The sequence below is a fragment of the Crocuta crocuta genome, unplaced genomic scaffold (genome assembly GCF_008692635.1).
Source record: "Crocuta crocuta isolate KB4526 unplaced genomic scaffold, BGI_CrCroc_1.0 scaffold415, whole genome shotgun sequence".
NCBI lineage: Eukaryota > Metazoa > Chordata > Mammalia > Carnivora > Hyaenidae > Crocuta > Crocuta crocuta.
In genome coordinates this window covers 639,980-666,619 of record NW_027531525.1, presented here as the reverse complement: position 1 = coordinate 666,619, position 26,640 = coordinate 639,980, and the positions used below count along the sequence as shown (strand labels likewise).

Genomic DNA, 26,640 nt, shown 5'->3' with positions numbered 1-26,640 from the left:
TATCTTTATTGATGTATAATTCATACACCGTACAGTTGACCCATGGAAAGTACACGATTAAATGGATTTTAGTATCTTCACACAATTGAGCAGCCGTCCTCACAGTCCTAATTTAGAACATTTTCATCACCCCAAAAATAAACCCCATACTCATTAATAATCCTTCCCAAGCCTCCTCCCAGCTCTAGGCAACCGGTAATCTACATTCTGTCTCCATTGATTTGCTTATCCTTGATATTTCATATAGATGAAATGTACAACCTTTTTTTTTTTTGTGACTGGCTTAAAGTAATATTTAAAGTTTATCCATGTTTTATCATGTACCAATAATTTATTCTCTCTTTTTTTTAAGGGTAAATTCAAAAACTTTAATATAAGTAAATAAATCTATGGCATAAAATTTTAGGAGAATCTTCCACAGGGCACTTTGAGGTCACAACCAGTGTCACCTCCTGGAACAGTTTTTTTTTTTTTTAATATTTTTATTTATTTCTAGGAGAGAGAGAGACAGCGTGAGCAGGGGAGGGTCAGAGAGAGAGGGAGACACAGACTCTGAAATAGGCTCCAGGCTCTGAGCTGGCAGTCAGCACAGAGCCCGACGCGGGGCTCCAACCCACGAACCGCGAGATCATGACCCAAGCGAAAGTCGGACGCTTAACCGACTAAGCCACCCAGGCGTCCCTGGAACAGTTTTTTTTTTAATTGAAATTTTAATCGAGGTGTTTGTAGATTCACATGAAGTTGTAAGAAATGATACAGAGATCCCTTATACACTTACCCAGAATCCCCAGGGATAACCAGTTACAAAGCGATAGTGTAACATGACCACCAGGATACTGACATTGATACAATCTATCAATCTTACTAGAACTTCCCCAGGTTTACCTTGAGTTCTTTTTGTCACCCAATAATACTTCATTGTATAGATGTACCACATTTATTTGTCAGTTCATCAGTTGATAGACACTTGGATTTTTTCCACTTTTTGGCTATTAGGAGTAATACTGCTGTGAACACGTATGGACATGTTTTTGTGTGGATCTGTTTTAGTTTCTTTTGGGTATATAGTTAATGTTTTCTACTGTGGTAGGATGCATATGATATAATCTTTATTGCTTCTACCATTTATAAATGTACCATTTACTGACATTAAATACATTCACAGTGTTATTTAACCATCACCTCAATCTGTACCCAAAGCTTTCTCGTCCCAAACATTCCTCTTTCTCCCCGCCCCACTCCCCTATTCCCTGGCAACCTCTTTCTGCCTGTTGTCTTTATGAACTTGGCTATACCAGGTAACTCATGTAAGTGGAATCATGCAATATTTGCCCTTCTGTATCTGGCTTATTTCACTAAACAGAATGTTTTCAGTGTCCATTCATGTTGTAACATGTGTCAAAATCTCATTCCTTTTTCTGGCCAAATAACATTTCACTGTACAGATATACCACATTTTGTGTGTTTATTTATTTTGAGACAGATCGTGCATGAGCGTGAGCAGGGGAGGGGCAGAGAGGGAGAGAGAGAATCCCAAGCAGGTTCCACACTGGCAGTACAGAGCCCAACGTAGGGCTTGATCTCACGAACTCTGGGATCACGACTTGAGCCAAAATCTAGAGTTAAATGCTTAGCCAGCGGAGCCACACTCATGCCTCACCACATTTTTTTTTATTCGTTTCATTTGTTAATGGATGCTTGGGTTGTCTCCACCTTTTGGCTATTGTAGATAATGCTGCTATGAACATCAATATACAAATATCTCTTCAAGTCCCTGCTACCCATTCTCTTGGATATGGATCTGAGAGTAGAATCACTGGCTCATATGATAGTTCTATGTTTTGAGAAATCATAAAACTGTTTTCTACACAGGCTGCACCCTTTCTCACCAGCCACGCATAAGAGTTCCAGTTTCTCCACATTGTCATCAACATTGTTCTATTTTTGGGAAGGGGGGTTAGGGTTTTTTTTGTTGTTGTTTGTTTTGTAAAGTTTACTTTGAGAGAATGAGAGAAAGTGGAGGAGGGGCAGAGAGAGAGAGAGAGGGTGAGAAAGAATCCCAAGCTGGCTCTGTGCTGTCAGCGTGGAGCCTGACACAGGGCTTAGTCTCAGGAACTGTGAGATCATGACCTGAGCCAAGATCAAGAGCTGGACTTTTAACCAACTGAGCCACCCAGGTCCCCCTGTTTTGTTTTGAATTATAGCCATCCTAGTAGGCATGAAGTGGTATCTCATTGTGGTTCTGATTTGCACTTCTCTAATGTCCAGTGATGATCATCCTTTCCTGGGCTTACTGACCATCTGTATATCTTCTTTGGAAAAATGTCTGTTTCAGTCTTTTGCCCTTTTTTAATTGGTTTCTGTTGTTGTTATTGTTGAGTTTTGGAAGTTCTTTATATATTCTGGATATTAATCCCTTATCAGATATATCATTTATAAATATTTTTTCCCATTCTGTAGGTTGTTTCTTCAACTTTTTGATGGTAATCCTTGATGCACAAAAGTTCTTGATTTTGATTCAATTGAATCAGTTAATTTTTTTTCTTTTCTTGCCTCTACTTTTGGTCTCATATCCATGAAAAGACTGTCCTTTCCCCTGTTGAATGGTCTCAATAGCCTTGCTGAAAATCAGTTGATCATAGATGAGAAGATTTATTTCTGGGCTCTCTTTTCTCTTGCCTTGATCTATGTTTGTCCTTATGCAAGTACCATACTATTTAACTTACTGTAGCTTTGTAGTAAGTTTTGAAGTTGGCAAGTTTGAGTCGCACAACTTTATTGTTTTTCAATATTGTTTGGCTGTCCTGGGCCTCATGAAATTCCATATGAATATGTGATCAGCTCTTCCCATTTTTGGTGGGAGAGGCTTTCAGAATTTTGTTAGAGATTGTGTTGAACCTGTAGATCCCTTTGACTGGTATTGACATCTCAAAAATGTCGACCCTTCTTGTCTATTAAAATGAGATGTCTTTCCATTATTAAGGCCAGCTTTAATGTTTTTTTCAGCCATGCTTTACAGTTTTCAGCACATAAATCTTTCACCCCCTTGGTTAGACTTATGCCTAAGTATTTAGTTCTTTTAGACACTATTAGAAATGGAACTGCTGGGGCGCCTGGGTGGCTTAGTCAGTTGGGCGTCCGACTTTCCCTTAGGTCATGATCTCGCAGTTCGTGGGTTCGAGCCCCGCGTCAGGCTCTGTGCTGACAGCCAGCTCAGACCCTGGAGCCTGTTTCAGTCTGTGACTACCTCTCTCTCTGACCCTCCCCTGCTCACACTGTCTCTCTCCCTCTCTCTCCTAGAAATAAAAAATAAATAAAATAAAATAAAAATAGAAATGGAACTGCTTTCTTAATTTCCTTTTCAGACTGTCCATTACTGGTATATAGAAACAACTGATATGTGTGTTTCCTGTACCCTGCAACTTATCTGAATTAGTTTATTAGCTCTAGTAGCACTTTTGTGTGCTCTTTGGAATTTTCTCTACAGTTGGCCCTTAAACCACATGAGTGTGAACTGCACAGGTCCACATCCTTGTTCCTTCTCGAATAGTTCTGGTTGCAGTGGGGAAAGCAGGCATCCTTATGTTGTTCATGACCTTCAAGGGAAGACTTTTAGTCATATGCTATTGAATGTGATGTTAGCTGTGGGTTTTTATACCCTTTAAGTACCCTATGGGGCGCCTGGGTGGCTCAGTCAGTTGAGCGTCTGACTTCGGCTCAGGTCACAATCTCACGGCTTGTGGGTTTGAGCCCCGTGTCGGGCTCTGTGCTGGCAGCTCGGAACCTGGAGCCTGCTTCAGATTCTGTGTCTCCCCCTCTTTCTCCTCCTCCCCTGCTCATGCTCTGTCTCTCTCTGTCTCTCAATNCCGACGCGGGGCTCGAACCCACGAACCTCGAGATCATGACCTAAGCGAAAGTCGGGCGCCCCAGAAATTTTTTTTAATTTATTTTTTTAATGTTTTTTTTTTTAACAAATGGTTTATTGTCAGCTTGGTTTCCATCAGAAATTTTAAATCATATTTTAAATCACGAAGGGGTGTTCATCTTTGTCAAATGTCCTTTCTGAGACCAATGAGATGACTGGCTTGTTTCACTCTGTTAATGTGATGTATTCACTGATTCGTTTTTATTGAGGTATAATTGACGTACAACATTGTATTAGTTTCAAGTATAGAACACGTTGATTCAGGATTGGTATATTGTGAAATGATCACACTATATCTACGTAACATCCATCACCATATATTGTTATAATTTTTTTTTCTTGTGCTGAAAACTTTTAAGCTCTCTCTTAGCAACTTTCAAATATACACTACAGTGTTGTTAACTATAGTCACCATGCTGTTTATTACATCCCTAGGACATATTTATTTTATAACCAGAAATGTGTATCTTTTGACTACATTCACCCATTTTGCCCACCCCCCAACCCCTGCCTCTGGCAACCGCCAATCTGTTCACTGTATCTCAGAACTTTCTTGTTTTGGTTTTGGGTTTTTTTCCTTAAAGATATTATTTTTAAATAAATAATCTCTGTACCCAACGTGAGGCTGGAACTTAAAACCCTGAGATAAGAGTCACACACTCTACCAACTGAGCCAGCCAGGCATCACTTTTGGGTTTTTGTTTTTTAGATTCCATATATGTAAGTGAGATCATACCGTATTTGTCTTTCTCTGTCTCTCTTATTTCGCTTAGCATAACGCCCTTGGGCTCCATCCATGTTGTTGCAAATGGAAAATTTTCTTTTTTATGGCTGAATACTATTCCAGTGTATGTGTCTGTGTGTGTGTGTGTGTGTGTGTGTGTACACATTTCCTTTAATCATTCATTCATTGATGGATACTTGGGTTACTTCTACCTCTTGGTTATTGTAAATAATGCTTCAGTGGACATCAGAGTGCATGAAGTTTTTATATTCATTAACTTTGAATACCTAGAAGTGAAATTGCGAGATCAGAGGATAGTTCTCTATTTTTAACTTTTTAGGAACCTCTATACTGTTTTTTGCAGTGGCTGCACCATTTTACATTCCCACCAACAGTCCCAAAGTTTCTTTCCTCCACATCCTTTCCAACACTTGTTATTTCTTATCTTTTTGATAAGAGGCACTCTCCCATGTGTGAGGTGATATTTCACTGTGATTTGATTTGCACTCCCCTGATGATGAATGATGTGGAGCACATTTTCATGTACCCACTGGCCATCTGTATGTCTTCTTTGGAAAAAGTCTATTCAGATCCTTTGCTTACTTGATTTTTTTTTTAATGTAACATTTCTGGAATAAATTTTACTTGTTCATGATAATCCTTTTAATATGCTGTCGGATTCAATTTGCTAATATTTTATTAAGGATTTTTGCATCTGTATTCATAAGGGTTATTGGTCTCTAATGTGATCTAAAGTGAGTCCCTTTTAGATAGTTTATATTTGGATCATGTTTTTAAACCCATTCTGCCAGTCTTTGTCTTGTGATTGAATTGCTTAATCCATTTAAAGTAATTACTCATAAGGAGACACTTCTACCATTTTGCTATTTGTTTGCTGTATGACCTATAGGTTTTTGCCCCTCCTTTCCCACATTACTGTCTTCTTTTGTGTTCAGATGATTTTTTATGGTGAAACATTTGTATTCTCTCTCATTTTCTTTTATGTAGATATTATCTTGGTTGTTACCATGGGATTTAATATCCTAAAGTTATAACAACCTACTTTGATTTAAAAAAATTTTTTAACGTTTATTTATTATTGAGAGACATTATTGGGAGGGGAGAGAGAGGGGGAGACGAGACACAGAATCCGAAGCAGGCTCCAGGCTCTGAGCTGTCAGTGCAGAGCCCAACACGGGGCTCGAACCCAAAATCTATGAGATCATGACCTGAGCCAAAGTCAGACGCTTAACTGACTGAGCCGCCCAGGCGCTCTTGAAAACTGAACATTTGGGTCTTATAATGTGGTAACTGGAAAACATAGTCTCCCCATTCACCAGGGTTCACTGCTGGACAGCGTCTCTGTGCTGTGGATGAGATTGAGGAGAAAGCTTCAGACTCACGTCTTTTGTGAGGTTACGTCTTATCCTGACCAAGGATACATTTTTGGATGAAAAAAAAAAATTAAAAAATAACCCCACAACATTTAGCCTTTATATCCCGTGGAAGCTGCCCGAGGTGGTAGGGATTGGAACAAGGGCAGCCAGCTTCCACTTTGACGACAGCTGTGCCAAACTGCAATCCATAATCCGAACACAGATCCTGACGCTTCAAGAACAAGGTCCTTATTGACCACCCTGATTCCAGCAAGCTGTAACAAAACCACAGATGGCTGTTGCCAGTGGTTCTTATCACCGAGCTAGGAGCTAGGGGCTCGGGAGCCCCTGTTGTGCTGAAGGCTAAAATTGGACAATGGGAACCGAAATTTGCCAGCCAAGCCTTGGCCTGGAACCTACAGGCATTCAAATAGATTCCAGAGTTCCAAAGAGTTATATAAAAGATAGATTCTAGGGGCACCTGGGTGGCTCAGTTGGTTGAGCGTCCGACCTTGGCTTAGGTCATGATATCACGGTTCGTGGGTTCAAGCCCCACATCGGGCTCTGTGCTGACAGCTCAGAGCCTAGAGCCTGTTTCAGATTCTGTCTCTCCCTCCCTCTCTGCCCCTCCCTTGCTTGGGCTCTGTCTCTCTGCTTCTCAAAAATAAACAAACATAAAAAAAAAAAGATTCCAGTAGGGCACCTGGGTGGCTCAGTTGGTTGAGCGTCCGACCTTGGCTTAGGTCATGACATCACGGTTCGTGGGTTCAAGCCCCACATCGGGCCCTGTGCTGACAGCTCAGAGCCTAGAGCCTGTTTCAGATTCTGTCTCTCCCTCCCTCTCTGCCCCTCCCTTGCTTGGGCTCTGTCTCTCTGCTTCTCAAAAATAAACAAACATAAAAAAAAAAAGATTCCAGTAGGGCACCTGGGTGGCTCAGTTGGTTGAGCGTCCGACCTTGGCTTAGGTCATGACATCACGGTTCGTGGGTTCAAGCCCCACATCGGGCCCTGTGCTGACAGCTCAGAGCCTAGAGCCTGTTTCAGATTCTGTCTCTCCCTCCCTCTCTGCCCCTCCCTTGCTTGGGCTCTGTCTCTCTGCTTCTCAAAAATAAACAAACATAAAAAAAAAAAGATTCCAGTAGGGCACCTGGGTGGCTCAGTTGGTTGAGCGTCCGACCTTGGCTTAGGTCATGACATCACGGTTCGTGGGTTCAAGCCCCACATCGGGCCCTGTGCTGACAGCTCAGAGCCTAGAGCCTGTTTCAGATTCTGTCTCTCCCTCCCTCTCTGCCCCTCCCTTGCTTGGGCTCTGTCTCTCTGCTTCTCAAAAATAAACAAACATAAAAAAAAAAAGATTCCAGTAGGGCACCTGGGTGGCTCAGTTGGTTGAGCGTCCGACCTTGGCTTAGGTCATGACATCACGGTTCGTGGGTTCAAGCCCCACATCGGGCCCTGTGCTGACAGCTCAGAGCCTAGAGCCTGTTTCAGATTCTGTCTCTCCCTCCCTCTCTGCCCCTCCCTTGCTTGGGCTCTGTCTCTCTGCTTCTCAAAAATAAACAAACATAAAAAAAAAAAGATTCCAGTAGGGCACCTGGGTGGCTCAGTTGGTTGAGCGTCCGACCTTGGCTTAGGTCATGACATCACGGTTCGTGGGTTCAAGCCCCACATCGGGCCCTGTGCTGACAGCTCAGAGCCTAGAGCCTGTTTCAGATTCTGTATCTCCCTCTCTCTCGGCCCCTCCCTTGCTTGTGCTCTGTCTCTCTGCTTCTCAAAAATAAACAAACATAAAAAAAAAAAAGATTCCAGTAGGGCACCTGGGTGGCTCAGCTGGTTAAGCATCTGAGTCTTAATTTCTGCTTGGGTCATGATCTCACATTCGTGAGTTTAAGCCCCACATCAGGCTCTGCGCTGACCGTGCGGAGCCTGCTTGGGATTCTCTCTCTCCCTCATTCTCTGTCCCTCCCCGGCTCTTGCACATTCTCTCTCACAATAAATAAATAAGCTTTAAAAAATCGACTCTAGTATAATTGTCTAGGTGAAGAGATGGCTTTCTGATACTTCCTACTCTATCATCATCCTGATGTCACACCTCAATGATTAACATTTTAAAGGACCTTATCATCTATGTCCCTTTTGTCATTAGGGCCCACTTCAAATATTTTTATCTCCCCACTATCACCCCACACTGTATTTTAAACTTCTTAGGCACAGGGATGGGGCCAGTTTTTTAGCTACACCATTTTACATTTCTATACCAGCATATGGGTTTTTATTCTTCTACATTCTCATCAATACTTGTTATTCTCTGTCTTCTTTATTTTATCTATCCTAATGAGTGTGGAGTGGTATATCAGGATTTTCCTGATACTAATGATGTTGACCATCAGCATGTATTTATGGCCATTTGTGTATCTTCTTTGGAGAATTGTCTTTTCATATCTTTTGACTATTTGTCAATTGGGTTTGCCTTTTTTGCTATTGAGTTGTACTTTTCCAATATATTCTAGATAGAAATTTCTTATCATATACAGGACTTGCAAAATTTTCTTCCATTCAGTATCTTTTCACTTCTTGATGGTGTCTTTTAAAAGCCTTAAGTTTTCAATTTTGATACTTCTAATCTTTTTTTTTCTTTTATTGCTTACGCAGTATCTAAGAAATGATTGCTTAATCCAACATCATGAAGATTTGTTCCTGCATTTTCTTCTAAGGGTCTTCTAGCTTTGTCTGAAATTTTTAGTTAGGCCCACTATCTATCTTGAGTTAATTGTGTATGGTGTGGGGTAGAGCTCCAACTTCAGGCTTTTACGTGAAGCTACAAATACAGCTGGCCTAGCATGTTCTGTCCTCCATGACTTATCTTGGCACCATTGTCAAAAACTATTTGACCAGGGGCACCTGCCTGGGTGGCTCAGTGAGTGGAGCATCCAACTCTTGATATTGGCTCAGGTCATGATCTCACGGTTGTGGGATTGAGCTTGGGATCCTCCGCCTCTTTCTCTCTCGGCCCCTTCCCTACTTGCACACACATGCTTGCTTGCTCTCTCGCTCTCTCTCTCTCTCAAACTTAAAAAAAAAATCATTTGTCCATAAATGTATGGGTTTATTTTTGGAGTCTTCTTTTGATCTCTGTGTCTATTCTTATGCTTGCTCATGCTCTCTTTCTTTTTAATGTTTCTTCCTGAGAGAGGAAGCAAGTAGGGAAGGGGCAGCTAGAGGAAGACAGAGGATCCAAAGCAGGTTCCACACTGACAGCAGAGAACCTGATGCAGGGCTTGAACTCATGAACCACAAGATCATGACCTGAGCGGAAGTTGGTCGCTTAACCCACTGAGCCACCCAGGCGTCCCCTTATGCACTCTCTTGATTATTGTAGGGGGTTTGTTTGTTTGTTTGTTTATTCATTTCGAGAGAGACAGACAGAGAGAGAGAGAGATTCCCAAGCAGACTGCACACTTGTCAGTAGGGAGCCCAATGCAGGGCTCAGACTCACAAAACGAGAGTTCATGACCCGAGCTGAAACCAAGAATCAGATGCTTAACCCACTAAGCCACCCAGGTGCCCCAACTATTGTAATTTTGAAATCAGTAAATGTGAGTCCTCCAACTTGATTGTTCCTCTGCAATATTTTTTTGGCCATGCTGGGTCTTTTGAATTATAAAACCAGCTTGTCAGTTTCTGCAATCAAGCAAGGTAGTGCTTTTCATTTTTTGCTTTTTTAAGTTTATTAGAGAGGGAGAAAGAGAGAATCCCAAGCAGGCTTTGCACTGTCTGTGCAGAGCCCAACACAGGGCTCAAACTCACAAACCATGAGATCATGACCTGAGCTGAAATCAAGAGGCGGACGCTTAACCGACTGAGCCATTCAGATGCCCTAAAGTAGGATTTTAATAGGAATTATATTGTATCTGCAGATCAACTTGGGGAATATTACTATCTTAAAAAAGCCAAGTTTTTGGGGGTGCCTGGGTGGCTCAGTTGGTTAACCATCCGGCTTCGACTCAGGTCATCATCTCACAGTCTGTGAGTTCGAGCCCCACATTGGGCTCTGTGCTAACAGCTCAGAGCCTGGAGCCTGCTTCCGATTCTGTGTCTCCCTCTCTCTCTGCCACTCCCCTGCTTGTGCTCTGTCTCTCTCTCTCAAAAATAAAATTAAAATTAAAAATAAAATAATAATACCAAGTTTTCTAATCCACAAACATGAATGCCTTTCTATTTAGATATTGTTTATTTCTTGCAAAAATATTTTGCAATTTTCAATATGTAAGTCTTATGCTACTTTTGTTAAATATAATCCTAAGTATTTTGTTCTTTTTGATGCTGTTATGAATATAATTGTAAGAAAATTATAAAAAATGAAGAAAAATTTTATTTGCAGATTGTTGCTAATGTATAGAAATTCAATTTTATTTTTTTATTTACTTTTTGGGGAGTAGAGAGTGTGAGTGAGCGAGGGGCAGAGAGAGGGAGAGAGAGAGAGCATCCTGTGAGGAGCAGAGGGGGAGAGAGAGGGAGAGAGAAGGAATCTCGAAGCAGGGCTCCAACTCATCTGATGCGGGGAGGGGGGCAGGGGGTGGCTTGAACTCACAAACCGTGAGATCATGACCTGAGCTGAAGTCAGGTGCTTAACTGACTGAGCCACCAAGGCACCCCTGCCATTTTTATTTCTTTAAGGTCAGTAATGATGTTTCCTCTTTAATTCCTAATGTTAGTGATTTGAGTCTTCTCTCTTTTTTGTCAGTCTAGGTTTATCAATTTGTTGATCTTTTCAGTGAACCAACTTTTGATTTTAATGATTTCCTGTACTGTTTTCATTGTTTCTATTGATCTCCTCTCTAATCTTTATTATTTCCTTTCTTCTTCTTCCTTCATGTTTATTGTATTCTTCTTTGTCTAGTTTTTTAAAGTAGAAGTTAGGGGGACGCCTGGGTGACTCATTCANGGGCTGCACCCATTTACATTCCCACCAACAGTGTAGGAGGGTGCCCGTTTCTCCACATCCTTGCCAGCATCTAGAGTTCTCTGATTTGCTCAATAAGTGAACATTTTAAAAAAAATTTTTAAATAAAGTAGAAGTTAGGTTATTGATTTATTTCATCTTTTCTAACACAGCATTGGGGGTCATAAATTTCTCTCTTGGCGCTGGCTTAAGCTGCATCCCATAAGTTTTGGTCTGTTGTGTTTTCATTTTCATTCAACTCAGAGTTGAATGTGATTTCTTCCTTGACCCCATTGGTTATTTAGGAGTTTATTATTCAATTTCCACATATTTTTGAATTTCCCAAATTTTCTTCTATATTTAATTTCTAGTTTAATTCTATTGTGGTTGGATAGCATACTTCATATGTTTTCAGCCCTTTCAAGCTTATTAAGGCTGATTTTATGGCCCGGCACGTGGTCTGTCCTATAGCATGTGCCACGTGCACTCGAGAAGGGTTTGCGTTCTGCTCTTAGGGTGGAATGTTCTGTAGATGTCTTGTTAGGTCTAGTTGGCTTATAGTGTTCAAGTCTTTTTTTTTTCCTATTTGTTTTTCCCCAAAGGCGAGACCTGGAACCCCTTCAAATTACAGTACCAACTGAGAAATGTCCGAGAGCGAATTGCAAAGAACCTAGTTGAGAAGGGTATTCTAACCACAGAGAAGCAGAATTTCCTCCTGTTTGACATGACCACTCATCCAGTGACCAACACGACAGAGAAACAGCGACTGGTGAAAAAGCTTCAGGACAGCGTCCTGGAGCGGTGGGTGAATGACCCCCAGCGTATGGACAAACGAACACTAGCGCTCCTGGTGCTGGCCCACTCCTCTGACGTGCTGGAGAATGTCTTCTCCTCTCTGACAGATGACAGGTATGATGTGGCAATGAATCGAGCCAAGGACTTAGTTGAACTGGACCCCGAAGTGGAGGGGACAAAGCACAGTGCCACAGAGATGATCTGGGCTGTGCTGGCAGCCTTCAATAAATCCTAAAGCCAGTGGGCGGGTGTCGCCTTCTTCCCCTGCTGGCTAGTGACTGTCAGAGGCACCACGTGGAGTTTTGTGTGACGAGGTGTCTTTCATTGTTGTTTTTTTTCCTTCTCTTGAATCAGACTTGTGATTTGGGGAGAGCAACTTCAGGGCTTCTACATAAACCTTGGCCATTGTGAGCATACTTTATTTCCCCCTATATTTCCACTGCAGAGGTGAATAAACTAGGTGAATCCACGCACACCCAATCATCACTCTCTCTCATTTCTTGGTTTACTTCCATCAAGGGTGCTTTTGTTTTTTTTTGTTTTTTTTGTTTTTTTAATTTTTTTTTTTTTTAATTTATTTCTAGGAGAGAGAGAGAGAGACAGCATGAGCAGGGGAGGGTCAGAGAGAGAGGGAGTCACAGACTGAAACAGGCTCCAGGTTCTGAGCTGGCAGTCAGCACAGAGCCCGACGCGGGGCCCGAACCCAAGAACCGTGAGATCATGACCTGAGCGAAAGTCGGACGCTTAACCGACTAAGCCACCCAGGCGCCCCAAGGGTGCTTTTGGATAAACAGGAATATCTAAGTGGGATTTGGAGTTCTCCAGCCACAAAATGTGAATGAGATGTAGAGCAAACCATTTATTAAAATGTTTAAGGTTTGTTTTGTCTTTTTTTTTTAATTTTTTTTTACGTTTTATTTATTTCTAGGAGAGAGAGAGAGACAGCGTGAGCAGGGGAGGGTCAGAGAGAGAGGGAGTCACAGACTGAAACAGGCTCCAGGCTCTGAGCTGGCAGTCAGCACAGAGCCCGACGCGGGGCTCGAACCCACGAACCGCGAGATCATGACCTGAGCGAAAGTCGGACGCTTAACCAACTAAGCCACCCAGGCGCCCCTTTTTTTTTTAAGTAGGCTCCGCATCCAACGTGGGACCTGAGCCCATTACCCTGAGACTACGAGTTGCTTGCTCTACCAACTGAGCCAGCCAGGCGCCCCTGTTTTCTATCTTAAATACAGGTTTTCACAGTCTCTGTCTCTCAGACTCTACTTAAGTAATGTAGTTATTGAAATAACTGTCTCTTTGAAAAACGGGCAGCAGAAACAAAACTAATTTGGGGAGCAGATGGTCTCTGGGATTGGATGTCCCACTCAGGATTTTTCAGCTTTCCTTTTCTAACCTAATGAGAATATTGCAAATTCAATTACCTGGTTCTCACGGTCCTAGAATCAGAAATATGGCCTCTCCTGTCTCTTAGCATTATCCTACTCCCTCGTTCATCAGGGCGAGTTCATCAGAGAAAGCTGTGTCTCTCAGCCACGTCCTTCATACAGGCAGCATTACAGTTTATAAAGGAGGGAGGCGACATGAGAATGTCCACCCTTTAGCTCATGACTGTCCTGATTCCTCCAGATTACTCTACATGTCTCTGCTGTGATCAAGTTGAGGGAGTTATCAATTTCAGTTGCCTAAAGGCCCCGTCCTGAGTCCAGACGGTATATCTAAACTCCAGATCTTCTTGTTCCCTGTTTTTCGCTTCCTCATAAATTGGTAGATCCTGTCTGTATTTAAGGGTTCTAGAAGTAGTTTTGTCTGTATTTAATCCACAGATAACCTCCTGGTCATTAGTCTTGTTGCAGCATAACCATCTTCCTAGCCAGAGCTCTAAAAACTTTTCAGGTGTTTCAATTCAGTAGTAAGTGCAAAGAAAAGATAAAGAAAAATCCTATTTTGATGGGCAATTTGGTATCTAAAGCATATTGATATAAAGTCTAGCATTGGGGAATATAAAGATGACAGGCACCAAGTTTGTGGGAAGGTCAGGCATTTACTATGCAAATATTTTTTTTAAGATTTATTTAACCTTTACACTCAACATGGGAAGCTACATTCAACTTTTAATGAATCATGCTTTTTTTTAAATTTTTTTAAATGTTTTATTTATTTCTGAGAGATGGAGAGAGACAGCGTGAGCAGAGGAGGGTCAGAGAGAGAGGGATACACAGAATCTGAAGCAGGCTCCAGGCTCTGAGCTAGCTGTCACCACAGAGAACTGACATGGGGCTTGAACCCACGAACCGTGAGATCACGACCTGAGCCGAAGTCAGACGCCCAACCGACTGAGCCACCCAGGTGTGCCTCATGCTTCTTGACCATCTCAGAGAAACAGGCTGTCAAAGGGCTCACACAGAACCCAGACCTGATACCGGCTTTTCCTGATCTGAAATAGTTAAATGACTGATTGTAACTTTCATCTCCTCCCCCAAACCTGTCTACCCCCATGGAATTCCCCAAATAAATGATCTTTTTTTGTTTTTCACTTTCTGGTATTGCGTACGTGACTAGAGAGATAAATTTTAGCATGAAATGGCTCTAAATGTGCCACTGAGTAGACCTTCACTTTGGGCTTCTGGAAGTACAAAATCCGGCCCATGTGTTGTCTTTCCCTCGGTTAGTTTTCCTTTCCAACAGGTTTTGTTCTGGAAAGTGTCAGCTTGATAGGAGGGTAGAAGTTGAGTTCTTCCTTGCAACTCTCCGGCAGTGTTTATTTTTATGTTGTATCTCAGTGAGGATGTCATCAGTCTGAATCTGTATTGTATTCTCTGCAAAATGCCTTCTCCTTTAATGCATTGGGTCTTCACATTTCTGGATAATAAATAATCAACGATTGGTTTTCTGTTCACAACTTCAATTATTTTAACTAGAAATAAGAACCTTCCACACAAGGCCAGTAACACTCCACTCTTTACACCAGGAGACCAGCCTGTTTCATCCTGTGTAGAAAATTAGAGATACACGACCAGAATTGTAACATACACAGGCAGGGCGCACATCAAGGCTAACCTGAACACCAGCTAATGTTGTGGTCTGAAGAGTGTCCCCATCTCAATCAAAATAATTTACCCGATTACACCATTTTTCATTAAGAAAAGGATTATGTTCTGTCCTATTAATATCTACTTGCAAGTGACACTGAAACTTACCTAAGAGCTGAAAGTATAAAGTTGGAAACACAGCTAACATACCTGACTGTGACAGAGTTAACAGCATATGAAAGTGGGGCATTTCTCCCAGTCGCCCTACATTTGGGCGCCCCAATCAGGTGGTAACCTGGGGCTCAGGCAGTGACAGCATTCACCTGAGGCAGAACAGAAGCGATAGAAGTTTATTGAATACACACCGCTAGGGAACAGCTGGGCAGAAGAGCAAAGGAGAGACTGTCCAGCAGGAGGCAGAGGGTAGGGGCTGTTTTGTTGTTGTTGTTGTTTAATATCTATTTTTATTTCTAGGAGAGAGAGACAGCGTGAGCAGGGGAGGGTCAGAGAGAGAGGGAGTCACAGACTGAAACAGGCTCCAGGCTCTGAGCTGGCAGTCAGCACAGAGCCCGACGTGGGGCTCGAACCCACGAACCGCAAGATCATGACCTAAGCGAAAGTCGGACGCTCAACCTACTAAGCCACCCAGGTGCCCCAGGGGTAGGGGCTGTTTTTAAAGGGGGGAGGTGAGAAGGTACGGGGACCATAGAATTTTCCCTTTTTTTTAGGTTCCTGTGCCTGGTTATAAGTAGCCCATTGGTTAGGGCCTATGGACAGATTGAGATGGGTCACCTAATGGGCCCATCTGTATTCAGCCAAGTGGTCAGGCCCTGGGCCCTTCGACCTCGCTCCGGTTTCCATTGTTCAAGCCTGTTACCTCTGCCCGGTGGCCTCTGCGATAGATAATTGTGCTTGTAATTGGTTTCTTGTTCTTCCCTATAATGTCTACAGCACAAGGAACAATAAGAAATATATATACTGCGATTGCTTATACTTCCCGGTTATTTTTATTTCAAACAAAGCATTGTTCCCATAAGTCATCGATGTTTCTCAAAACATGGGGCCAAGGGCACTGCACTGAAGTCACCTGGGGAAGGGGCTGAGGTACCTCACAAAAATGTAAGTTCCTAGTAAGTCATTCTCTGGGGTTAGGGGCTGAGGAAGCTGCGTTTTAAACACAGTCTCCAGAAGCTTGCGTGTTAAAATTTGAGAACACTACTTGATATTTTATTGCTTGTAATTCATTCATCCCCAAAATACTGAGTTCTTACAAATTTGGCTCTTACAAGTGCCAAAACTGGCACTTGCTAGGTGCTGACAATAAAAAGTTGTGTAGGACACAATTTCGGTTCCCGAGAACTCACATTTAAGTGGGCAAATATGGGGCCCCTGGGTGGCTCAGTTGGTGAAGCATCCAACTTGGGCTTAGATCATGATCTCACGGCTCATGAGTTCGAGCCGCATCTGGCTCTGTGCTGACGGCTCAGAGCCTGGAGCCTGCTCCTAATTCTGTGCCTCCCTCTCTCTCTCTGCCCCTCCCCCGCTCATTCTCTCTCTCTCTCTCTCTCTCTCTCTCTCTCAAAATTAAATAAAACATTAAAAAATATATAACAAAAAAATTAAAGTGGGGAAATAAGATACTTTTTGATAAGTGCTCTAATAGAAATATAAATTTAACATTTGGAAGCACAAAGAAAGAAGTAACCTTCCTGGGACCATTAGGACAGACTTAGAAGAGTTTTATTCTTCACAACACTAAATTCTATAAGGTTATTTTAAAGGAAACTCAGGTAATAAGGCTTGCCTAAGAACACTGTGTAGAGCTTAAATTCAAACACATGCTTCTAACCACTACTCTCCTGCCTCCATTTAAATTCAGTCTGGAAGAGCTTTGCGCAGTGGCAGTATCGTAGCCAATGAGGTTTATCCGAGGCGCGATTATTGCTAAATAAATTCAGTCTGGAAGAGGGGCACCTGGGTGGCTTAGTCGGTTGAGCGTCCGACTTTCGCTTAGGTCATGATCTCGCGGTTCGTGGGTTCGAGCCCCACGTTGGGCTCTGTGCTGACTGCCAGCTCAGAGCCTGGAGCCTGTTTCAGAGTCTCCCTCTGCTCTCTGACCCTCTCTCTGACCCTCCCCTGCTCACGCTGTCTCTCTCTCTCTCTCCTAGAAATAAATAAAAAAACATTAAAAAAAATAAATTCAGTCTGGAAGAATCTTTTCAGGTTGATGAGAAAGAGCTATTCAAGCAAGGGAACAGCATGTACAAAATAATTTGTCGTGCTAGAATTTCTGTGTGACTATGTGTGCTTTTCACGTATCTTTAGATTTCCGAAAGATACCACTCTAAGGGAATATATTCAGTTGTAAACTAAAGAATGTTTTTTGAACTTAGCAAAACATCTATTTTTGCTTATCTTCACTTATTCCTTCTCTGATGCTTTTCTTTATAGAAGACTGAGTTTCTGACATTTTCCTTCTCTCTAATTTCTTTAACTTGTTATAAGGCATATCTGCTGCACCTAAATTCCCTCCATTTTTGTCTGAGAAAGTATTTTTCCTTCTCTTTTGAAGGATAATTTCACTGGATATAAAATTTCAGGTTAATGGGATGTTTTTGTTTTTCCTTAACACTTTAAATATTTTACTCTCTTCTTGCATGTATGTTTTCTGACATTAGATGTTAACTCTAAAGAGAATTCTAATTCAAAGATAAAAATGTGTTCTCCTTTTACACAGTTCTTAAAAGAACTATAGGGATATATTCATAGGATTTCTAAAAATGTTTTACTCTCTACATAATAAAAATAATTGTTTTAATGCTGAAATAAGGTAGAACGCATTTTTTAAATATTTTCCTATTTTCCAGGGTACCTGGGTGGCTCAGTCGGTTGGGCATCCGATTTGGCTCAGGTCATGAGCTCATGGTTCGTGGGTTCAAGCCCCGCGTCAGGCTCTGTGCTGACAGCTAGCTCGGAGCCTGGCGCCTGCTTCTGATTCTGTGTCTCCCTCTCTCTCTGACCCTCCCAGCTCATGCTGCCTCTCTCTCTCTCAGAAATAAATAAAACATTTTTAAAAATATATTTTCCTATTTTCATAGATTTTCCTATCTATGACATGAATCTCTGTTCCTGCGTCCCCAGTTCTTCCCAAGACTTTGGTCTGTCTTCCTTTGCTCCTCAGTGAGTTCCAGTGGAAGGAGCCAGACCCAACATGACTGTGTTTTAAGTGAGAAAGGGAGCTCTGTCTCCCAGGAAGCAGTAAAATGATCTCAAAATACAAGTCAGACAAAGTGAGGTCCCTTCCTGGCAGAAATCTCCTATTTCTAGCAGTCCACCTCACTGCCGTCAGTTTCATTTATATTCCAAGGTGTAAAAAAAGTAGATTCAACTTTGGGGGGTGGGATCCAGGACTCTGAAAGAGCTCTTCAAACAGACATGTTTTGTGTAGCTTTCTTTCCCCCGAATATCAATAGTCTGTCCACCACTTTGTTTTTCTCAACCTACTTGAACCTCCCTAAGTATAATAGCATATTTTACCCGAACTTACCTTAGAAAGTCAAGAATCTAGGGACTTTTACCCCTTCAAGAAGGGCTTCTGTTGATTGCTTGATTGACTGACTGACTGATAGCATGAATGGGGGAGGTCCAGAGAGAAAGGGTGAGAGAGAATCCCAAGCAGACTCCACACAGTCAGTGCAGAACCCAATGCGGGGCTCAGACTCACGAACCGTGAGATGGTGACCTGAGCCAAAACCAAGAGTCGGACCCTTCATGGACTGAGCCCCCAGGAGCCCTCAGAAAGGCTTCTTGACCAAATCTATATGTTTCTGCTACATAAGGAGGCCCAGTAGATGTGCATCATTTTCCTGATTTGATAGGGAAAAAATTCAAAGCCAAAATTTTTTTGCATTTCAGAGATGTTGAAATTCCTTCCCACTCCCATGTAAAGATGAGTACTTCTTCAAAGATTTCTGCATATGTAAAGCCATAATACCTCAAAATATTTCTGAGTTAGCTTATATTAAAAACAAAAGTTCCCCCTCCCCCCAGCTCTGTCACTTCAGCTTTTCTTAAACTCCAGGTGGAGGCCAAAAAGTTCTTAGATTTAACTTAGGTTAAACTGATTTATATTAAGCTAAATTAGACTGATGTGGAAATGTTGGAGTTTGGAGCCGACAGCCAAGAAAAAAACCTCTCGAGACATCTTTGGTGCAAAGAGGTGGTTTTATTAAAACCTGGAGCTGCTTCAGATTCTGCGTCTCCCTCTCTCTCTGCCCTCCTCCACTTGTACCCTGTCTCTCTCTCAAAAATAAACATTTAAAATAAATTTTTTAAATGCTTAAGGTAATACAGGATGTGTTTTATTTTTATATATATATTTAAATGTTTATTTTTTTTCTTTCATAATTGTCAAGTTGTGGATGTGTTTTAAAAACACTGGTTTCAGATAAACAACATAGAGATTCAACAGTTCTATACGTCACACAGTGCTTACTACTGGTGCTATGCCAAGAGACACAGAGACCCACCGAGACTACTGAAGCCGAATTAAGGGAGTCTTTATTACCTGCCGGGACCGCACAGAGTTAACAGAGGACTCTAAATGTGCAGCCCTGACTTAGGGCTTTTTATAACGAGCAAGCAGGCAGTACAGAAGCAGAATTGAGCGGTTATTGTTTTAAAAAAGGCTACAAAGTGATAAAGAGAGCAGCCCTTATCCTGGTGTGTAGGACATTTGTCATCCTGAAGGCAAGGTTTAGGGTCGTAGGGGGGTCTCAAAGGAATAGTTATTACCCCAAGGACAGAGTATGCCAAGCTGTGTCATAAATAACCACGAACAGGGACCGTTAACTCATCTTTTCACTTGTTTGGGGTTTTTTCCGTTGCACCTGAGAATAGTTATGTAGCCCTCCAAGTGTAGACCCAGAAGGTAAGCTCTGGGTCAAGATAGAAGGACTGAGGCTAAATTCATGTCCAACACTAGGAGCGCGGTCCCCTGTGTCCCCATGCAAGGCTATTATAATAAATTGACTCGATTCCCTATGCTGTACTTTTCTTCCTTCCCGTGATTTATTGTAACTGGAAGCTTGTACCTCTTAATCTCCTTTATCTACTTAACACATCCCCAACCCCCTCCCGGTTTGTTCTTTGTTATCTTTTTGTTTGTCTAAGGTAACTAATCAGTCTCATTCTTCTGCGCCTTTCCTTTCATACTGCCACTGCCCCTTGTTAATAAGCCAAAACCGGAGGCATTGGACTTTGAGAACAGTGTGGCAGGTGATTGTGGGCAGAAGTATGAAGATCATTTCCTACATTCCTTTTTACCCCCTTTCATTATCCACTCACTTCCCTGAAGCAAGGGAAATGTAGAAGGGGCTTTTGTTTGTTTTGCTTTAGCTTAAGACTTTTATTGAAATCTACTTAAAGAAAAGTGCACATGTCGTAAGTGTACGGCTCAGTTTTCAGAAACTGAACACACCCATGTAACCAGATCAAGAAACAGAATAAAGCCTCCTGCGCCCCCTTCCAGGGTGACTTCAACAACACTGACCAGTTTTCCCTTAACGGGGTTTTTCAGATGTATGGAAAGAGCTCAGCTGAAGAAAAGAAGTCAGAAAGGAGAAGTCCGGACAATCTAAAAGAAAAAGGAATGGGAGAAGGGAGGAGGGAAAGAAGAGGGAAGGAGGCTGAGGAGGGAGAGAGAGCAGAGGTTTGAAGAGAGAACCGACTACTTGGTTGGCTGCCCATGAAACCCAACTCTGATATTCTTCTAAAGTTCAAGGTCGCCTCTTCTGCACCAGCCGCCTCCTCCTCCCCCCACCCACCGCCACTGACAGGGTTTTAAGGTTGAAAGCCTTCTACTCAACTCTCCCTCACAAGTCTTAGGTGGCACATTCGATTTCATTCGTGATCCATTCTTTGGGGTTAAAATTATCCCTTTTTGGCTGAATACCCCTTTAATACCAAAACTAAAACAAAGAGCAAGCTGCTGTCAGTAGCTGACCCTAGGTACATTTCCTTCCATTTCTGTGATTTTCTCTAGGGCCTTCCCAGGGCCAGTATCTCACATTGTAGCTGTTAAAGTTGATCTGATTATTTAATCTAGTTTTACAATGGCAACTGATAATGCTGATTTGGTATCATGTGGGTAATATATTTGCATTTTAATGCAACCTCGATGGAACTTCAACAAATGGAGGGCAGAGGCGAGATATTATGAAAAGAAAGGCTTTTCTGTTCTCCGGGGAAAAATAAGAGACTCTGAAATGGGCAAAGATATTATTGTAGGGTTTTGTGTAGAGGAGTCCAGACTTATCTGATCTATGCCTTTGATTGAATTGTTTTGTTTATTTTGAGAGAGAGAGAGAGAAAGAGTGAGTGTGTGTGTGTGTGTGTGTGTGTGTGTGTGTGAGTGAGGGCATGGGGGAGAGGCAGAAAGAGGGGGAGAGAGAATCTCAGCCAGACTCCACACTCAGCATGGAGCCTGACGCAGGGCCCTGAGACCACGGCCTCAGGTGAAATCAAGAGTCTGACATTCAACCAACCAACAGAGCCACCCATGACGCATCCCTGTCTTTCATTGTCTTTGAGAATGTAAATTTCTCAATTGTAAGTTGAGAAAACTGATGGCAATGCAAATGATTCTTATTCATAGACCATTTTGTCTAGTGAGATACGATTTCCACCCTGTGAAAAAGAGCACCCTAAGCATTCTATTTTATGCTCTTTATTTTTTTTTAATGTTTTATTTATTTCTAGGAGAGAGAGAGAGACAGCGTGAACAGGGGAGGGTCAGAGAGAAAGGGAGTCACAGACTGAAACAGGCTCCAGGCTCTGAGCTGGCAGTCAGCACAGAGCCCGACGCGGGGCTCGAACCCACGAACCGCAAGATCATGACCTGAGCGAAAGTCGGACGCTTAACCGACTAAGCCACCCAGGCGCCCCTATTTTATGCTCTTTAAATACTGACTAATTTTATCTCTATTAGAAAGGTCTTTTTTTAAATGTTTGTTTATTTTTGAGAGAGTGTGTGTGCATAATCGGGGAAGGGGGAGAGAGAGAGAGACAGGCAGACAGACAGACAGACAGAGGATTCCCAAGCAGGCTCTGCACTGACAGTGAGCGCTATGTGGGGCTCAAACTCACTAACCATGAGATCATGACCGGAGTCCAAGTCAGAAGCTCAATCGACTGAGCCACCCAGGTGCCCCTCATTTAGAATTCTTAATTGCCTATATATCTGTTTTCANGCTGGCAGTCAGCACAGAGCCCGACGCGGGGCTCGAACCCACGAACCGCAAGATCATGACCTGAGCGAAAGTCGGACGCTTAACCGACTAAGCCACCCAGGCGCCCCTATTTTATGCTCTTTAAATACTGACTAATTTTATCTCTATTAGAAAGGTCTTTTTTTAAATGTTTGTTTATTTTTGAGAGAGTGTGTGTGCATAATCGGGGAAGGGGGAGAGAGAGAGAGACAGGCAGACAGACAGACAGACAGAGGATTCCCAAGCAGGCTCTGCACTGACAGTGAGCGCTATGTGGGGCTCAAACTCACTAACCATGAGATCATGACCGGAGTCCAAGTCAGAAGCTCAATCGACTGAGCCACCCAGGTGCCCCTCATTTAGAATTCTTAATTGCCTATATATCTGTTTTCAGATTCTTTTTTTTTTTAATGTTTATTTTTGAGAGAGAGAGACAGAGCACAAATGGGGGAGGGGCGGAGAGAGAGGGAGACACAGAATCTGAAGCTGGCTCCAGGCCCTGCGCTGTCAACACAGAGCCTGAGGCAAGTCTCAAATTCATGAACCGTGAGATCATGACCTGAGCCAAAATCAGACACTTAAACAAACTGAGCCACCCAGGTGCCCCTTCAGAGTCTCTTTTGAGCCAGTTTAACACCTTATTAGTTCCATCATTTGTGTAAGTTATGATTTTCCTTGTAATTTTTCTTTTTAATTTTATTTTATTTTATTTATTTTTTTTAATGTTTTATTTATTTCTAGGAGAGAGAGAGAGACAGCGTGAGCAGGGGAGGGTCAGAGAGAGAGGGAGTCACAGACTGAAACAGGCTCCAGGTTCCGAGCTGGCAGGCAGTCAGCACAGAGCCCGACGCGGGGCCCGAACCCACGAACCGCGAGATCGTGACCTAAGCGAAAGTCGGACGCTTAACCGACTAAGCCACCCAGGTGCCCCTCTTTTTAATTTTAGAGAGAGCGCATACAAGTGGGTAGAGGAGAGGGACAGAGGGAGAAAAAGAGCATCTTTTTTTTTAAAGTTTATTATTTTGAGAGAGCACAAGCAGGAAAGGGGTAGAGGAGGGGGAGAGATACTCAACAGACTGAGCCACCCAAGCACCCCCAACTTGTTTTTCCTTTTTTTGAAATTTATCTTTAACTGTATTATTTTGATCACTTAGCTACTTTCCTTAGGCTACACCTCAGGCCAGTTCTAAGAGTATAAATTTGTTAAGGAGGCAAGGAGATGATAGAGCTTGGTTAATTCCCTGGTATTCTCAATTCGGCCCATCAGAGGGTGCTAATAGACCCAGGTATTTCCGCGGTCTCACGGTTTGTTGTGGCCATTCTTCTGTAGAATGTAGCTTATGGACTGGCAAATTGCACAGTGTTCTTCCTGGATATCCCATCACATACTCCGAAAATATTTAGGTCCTGACCTGAAAAATTCAGACATAAGCAAGAAAAAAATGCCAAAAGGTAAGAAGTTCAGGTCATCTTCTCTCCTTACTTTCTTCCCTCCAATTCCTTCTCCTTGGATTTGCTCCTCTGTAAATGGCACTTCGCTCAGGAACCTGGGATTCATCCTTGGTCCTCGTCTTCATTCCCCACCTCCAATATCATCTGTCCCTTCAGCTCCTCTCCATTCACGTTGCTTCTGCCCTTGATCGGGCCCCACACGGTCTCACCTGGACTATCACGAAGCAGAGGTCCAGCTGGTCTCCGCCTTTCCTCCAGTCCGCTCTCCACCCAGCTACTGCAGTTAAGTCTTTCCAAATCCCAAGTCTAACAATACTTTTCCTGCTTGAAATCAGGTTCCCCTTTGTCCTCATGAAACCCCAACACTTGAGCATGACTTACTAGTCTCCTCAGGACCCCATCAACCTGAACCTTAACCCTTTTGTAAGACAAGGTTGTCCTCTAAATTGTCTTCCTTTCCTCCCCCACCCCCTGCCGATCTCCAGCCTTTCTATTCATCCTTGTAGTCCCAGTTCAGGCTCTGCCTTGTCTGAAACAGTCCTTGACCAGCTTAGCTGGAAATGATCTTTTAAACACTTCCAAATACAACCCATTTGGTGTCATACGTATTTACCGAATACTGTAGTTTTTCTACACAATGTAAGGCAGACAAAGTGTTACTTACATGTTTATATACATATGTTTGAGACTTATAGCTCATTCCCACAGTACGGGTCACAGTCACCCTGTCCTAACCATCTTCCCTATCATTATGCTCTGAGAGTTCAACATCTGTGACTTCGCATGTACTTGATTACATCAAAGTTAGTGACTTTATATCCCTGCCGTATCTACCATCAATTACAATTATAGGCTGGAGCTCATTGTACCCTGTAATTTCTCTACCTTCCCAGATACACACTGAAATTTCCCTCGCTATAACCTCCTGTTCTTCTACCTCTCAGTCATCCCCATCAAATCTGAGCTTCACCTGTGTCATGACCAGTTCTTCATCACCTTTCTATCCTGTCCTTCCTAGAGAGCCTAGATGCCATGGTCAGCTATTTCAACAAAATGGCAAACCAATCTAGATTTCCTCGTCGTCTTCCCTCCACTGTTCCTTCTTTACCAGTCCTTTGTCCCTGTTAACAAGCTGTTTTCTCCATATCGAGACAGCCAAGAGTTACTGATCGAAGTCACACAGCCAGGGTGATGAAGCCTACTATAAATCCATACCTATCTCATCTCAGATCTTTCTGTTTTGAGTCATCGCTATTTTATATAGTGCTGTTTCTACCACCATCTTTCCTAGATTCTCTATCCCACCCTGCCATCCTTTTTATTCTCAAAAGATTGACCTCAGAAAAGGAAGGACATTCAATGTGACCTCCTTAAAAGCTGCTTCAAAATCTCTCTGAGATTTCCCCTCCAGCCTGTCTGCTTCTCTCCCTCTTGATCTAATGATCTCCTCTGAGACTTTAATTCTTTCATTATCTTCTCTTTAAAACGGATAATTACNAGTCCTAGGGGCTGGTGGTGGGGTGGGGATGGGGTTAGGGTTTAGTGTAGATTGTGATGAAGTGTGAACCTGAATGGGACCAAACCGAAGGGCTCATTATGTGCTGGTAAGGGACATGGGTGTACTCCGTAGGCCTGTTTTATCGTCAGAATGACCAGGGGATTTTGGAAGGTATTATTATTGCCTCATCCCAGGCCTTCTGAATTGGAATTGTGGCTGGGGGGGGGGGGGGGGGGGGGGGCTCAGTCGATTAAGTGTCTGACTTCAGCTCAGGTCATGATCTCACAGTTCAAGCCCAGCATCATACACTGCACTGACAGTGCAGAGCCTGCTTCAGATTCTCTCTCGGCCCCTACCCCACTTGTGTGCTCTCTCTCTCAAAAGTAAACATTAAAAACATAAAATGGATAATTACATTTTTAGTTTCTCTCGCTCAAATTAGCCCCTTGCCCTTTTCTGAAAATATACTTGAATCTTGTCTGTTTTCCAAAAAAGAAAACAGACTTCTGTCTCTCAATTCATTGTTCTAATTTCTTCCTTTGCTTTTCTGTTAAATATTGCTGTCACCTCCTCACTCTTTAACGACATGCAATTAGTTTTGTCACCTTCAACTTCTGTCACTTTTCTCCTGGTTCTTCTCCTTACCCCTCTGATCTTCTGTGTTTGTGTTCCTTGCCGATTATCCAGTTTTCCATCTTGGGACTCTTTTTTTCATTCTCCTCTGATGATCTCATCAACTTTACTTATATTTACGTGAGGAAGTCCAAGTTTTGCTCATAGTTACCTTCTACTTTTCTCCCAAACACTAGGTCTACATTTCCTAGACCTCTAAAGTTGTAGCTATGTTGGAGATCTCAGGTCATTTATCCAAAGACTTTGTTGATTGGATATCTCCACCCAATGACCCATCGTTTTAAGAAATTGATGTTCTTAAAGCTGAACCCCTCATCTTCTGTTTCCAATTCCATTCCCAGATTGACTTCTCTTCTTGAATTTATTATTTCTGCAAAGAGTCACCCTGCAGGACATGGCCTCCTCATTCTCTGTATTCACTCAGCTGTGAATCTTGTAGACTGCTTGCCACAGACTTTCTCAATTAGAGTCACAGTTTTCTACTATAAACTACCACATTTCTAGTTTAAATCCCAATTATCTCCCACCTAGAGTATTGTAGTGCCCTCCTGGCTAGACTGCCATTTCTGGTGTCTTTCTGCCCGGAATTCTGAATTATTTTTATTCATTATCTTCAAATTAATCTTCCTAAAGGGAAGTGCTGATCTGCCCTCTCTCTGGCCTAAAAACCTTAAATGTCTTTCTCATGGATTACTAAATTATTCACAAGTTCCTTATCATGGCATTCAAAGCCCTCCATGTTCTGCACTCAGTTCTATTTTTCTAGCCTTCATGTTGCACTTATCACCTGGCATACCCTTCCTTCTTTCACCTTCACCCAGCAAACTGCTAAGTTCTTTAAAACTTATTTCAGGGGCACTTGGCCGGTTCAGTCAAGAGCCGGTTAATGAGTTTGAGTCTCATGTTGAGTGCAGAGTTTACTTGAATGAATAAATAAAAACTTAAAAAAAAAAAAAAACCCAAACTTATTTCAAATGCTGGCCCCACCATGAAGTCTT

The 26,640-nt window shown here is 42.5% G+C and overlaps 1 protein-coding gene and 1 pseudogene across 5 annotated transcripts in view; both read left to right on the top strand.

Annotated features, from left to right (window-relative positions):
- Window positions 1–21,158, top strand: part of GOLPH3L (golgi phosphoprotein 3 like) — a 41,358-nt gene extending 20,200 nt beyond the window's left edge. For 2 of the 5 annotated variants that reach the window (XM_077772588.1, XM_077772587.1), the window contains one exon: window positions 11,567–12,232. In XM_077772588.1, coding sequence (XP_077628714.1) covers window positions 11,567–11,994 — 428 coding nt within the window. In that variant the 3' untranslated portion in view covers window positions 11,995–12,232. Of the gene's footprint in view, window positions 1–11,566; window positions 12,233–12,687; window positions 14,296–20,369 lie in introns of those variants that run through there. The other 3 variants (XM_077772589.1, XM_077772591.1, XM_077772590.1) reach the window with 3 other exon arrangements.
- LOC144238763 (U4 spliceosomal RNA) lies at window positions 16,679–16,747 on the top strand (annotated as a pseudogene).
- Window positions 21,159–26,640: the final 5,482 nt, after the last annotated feature.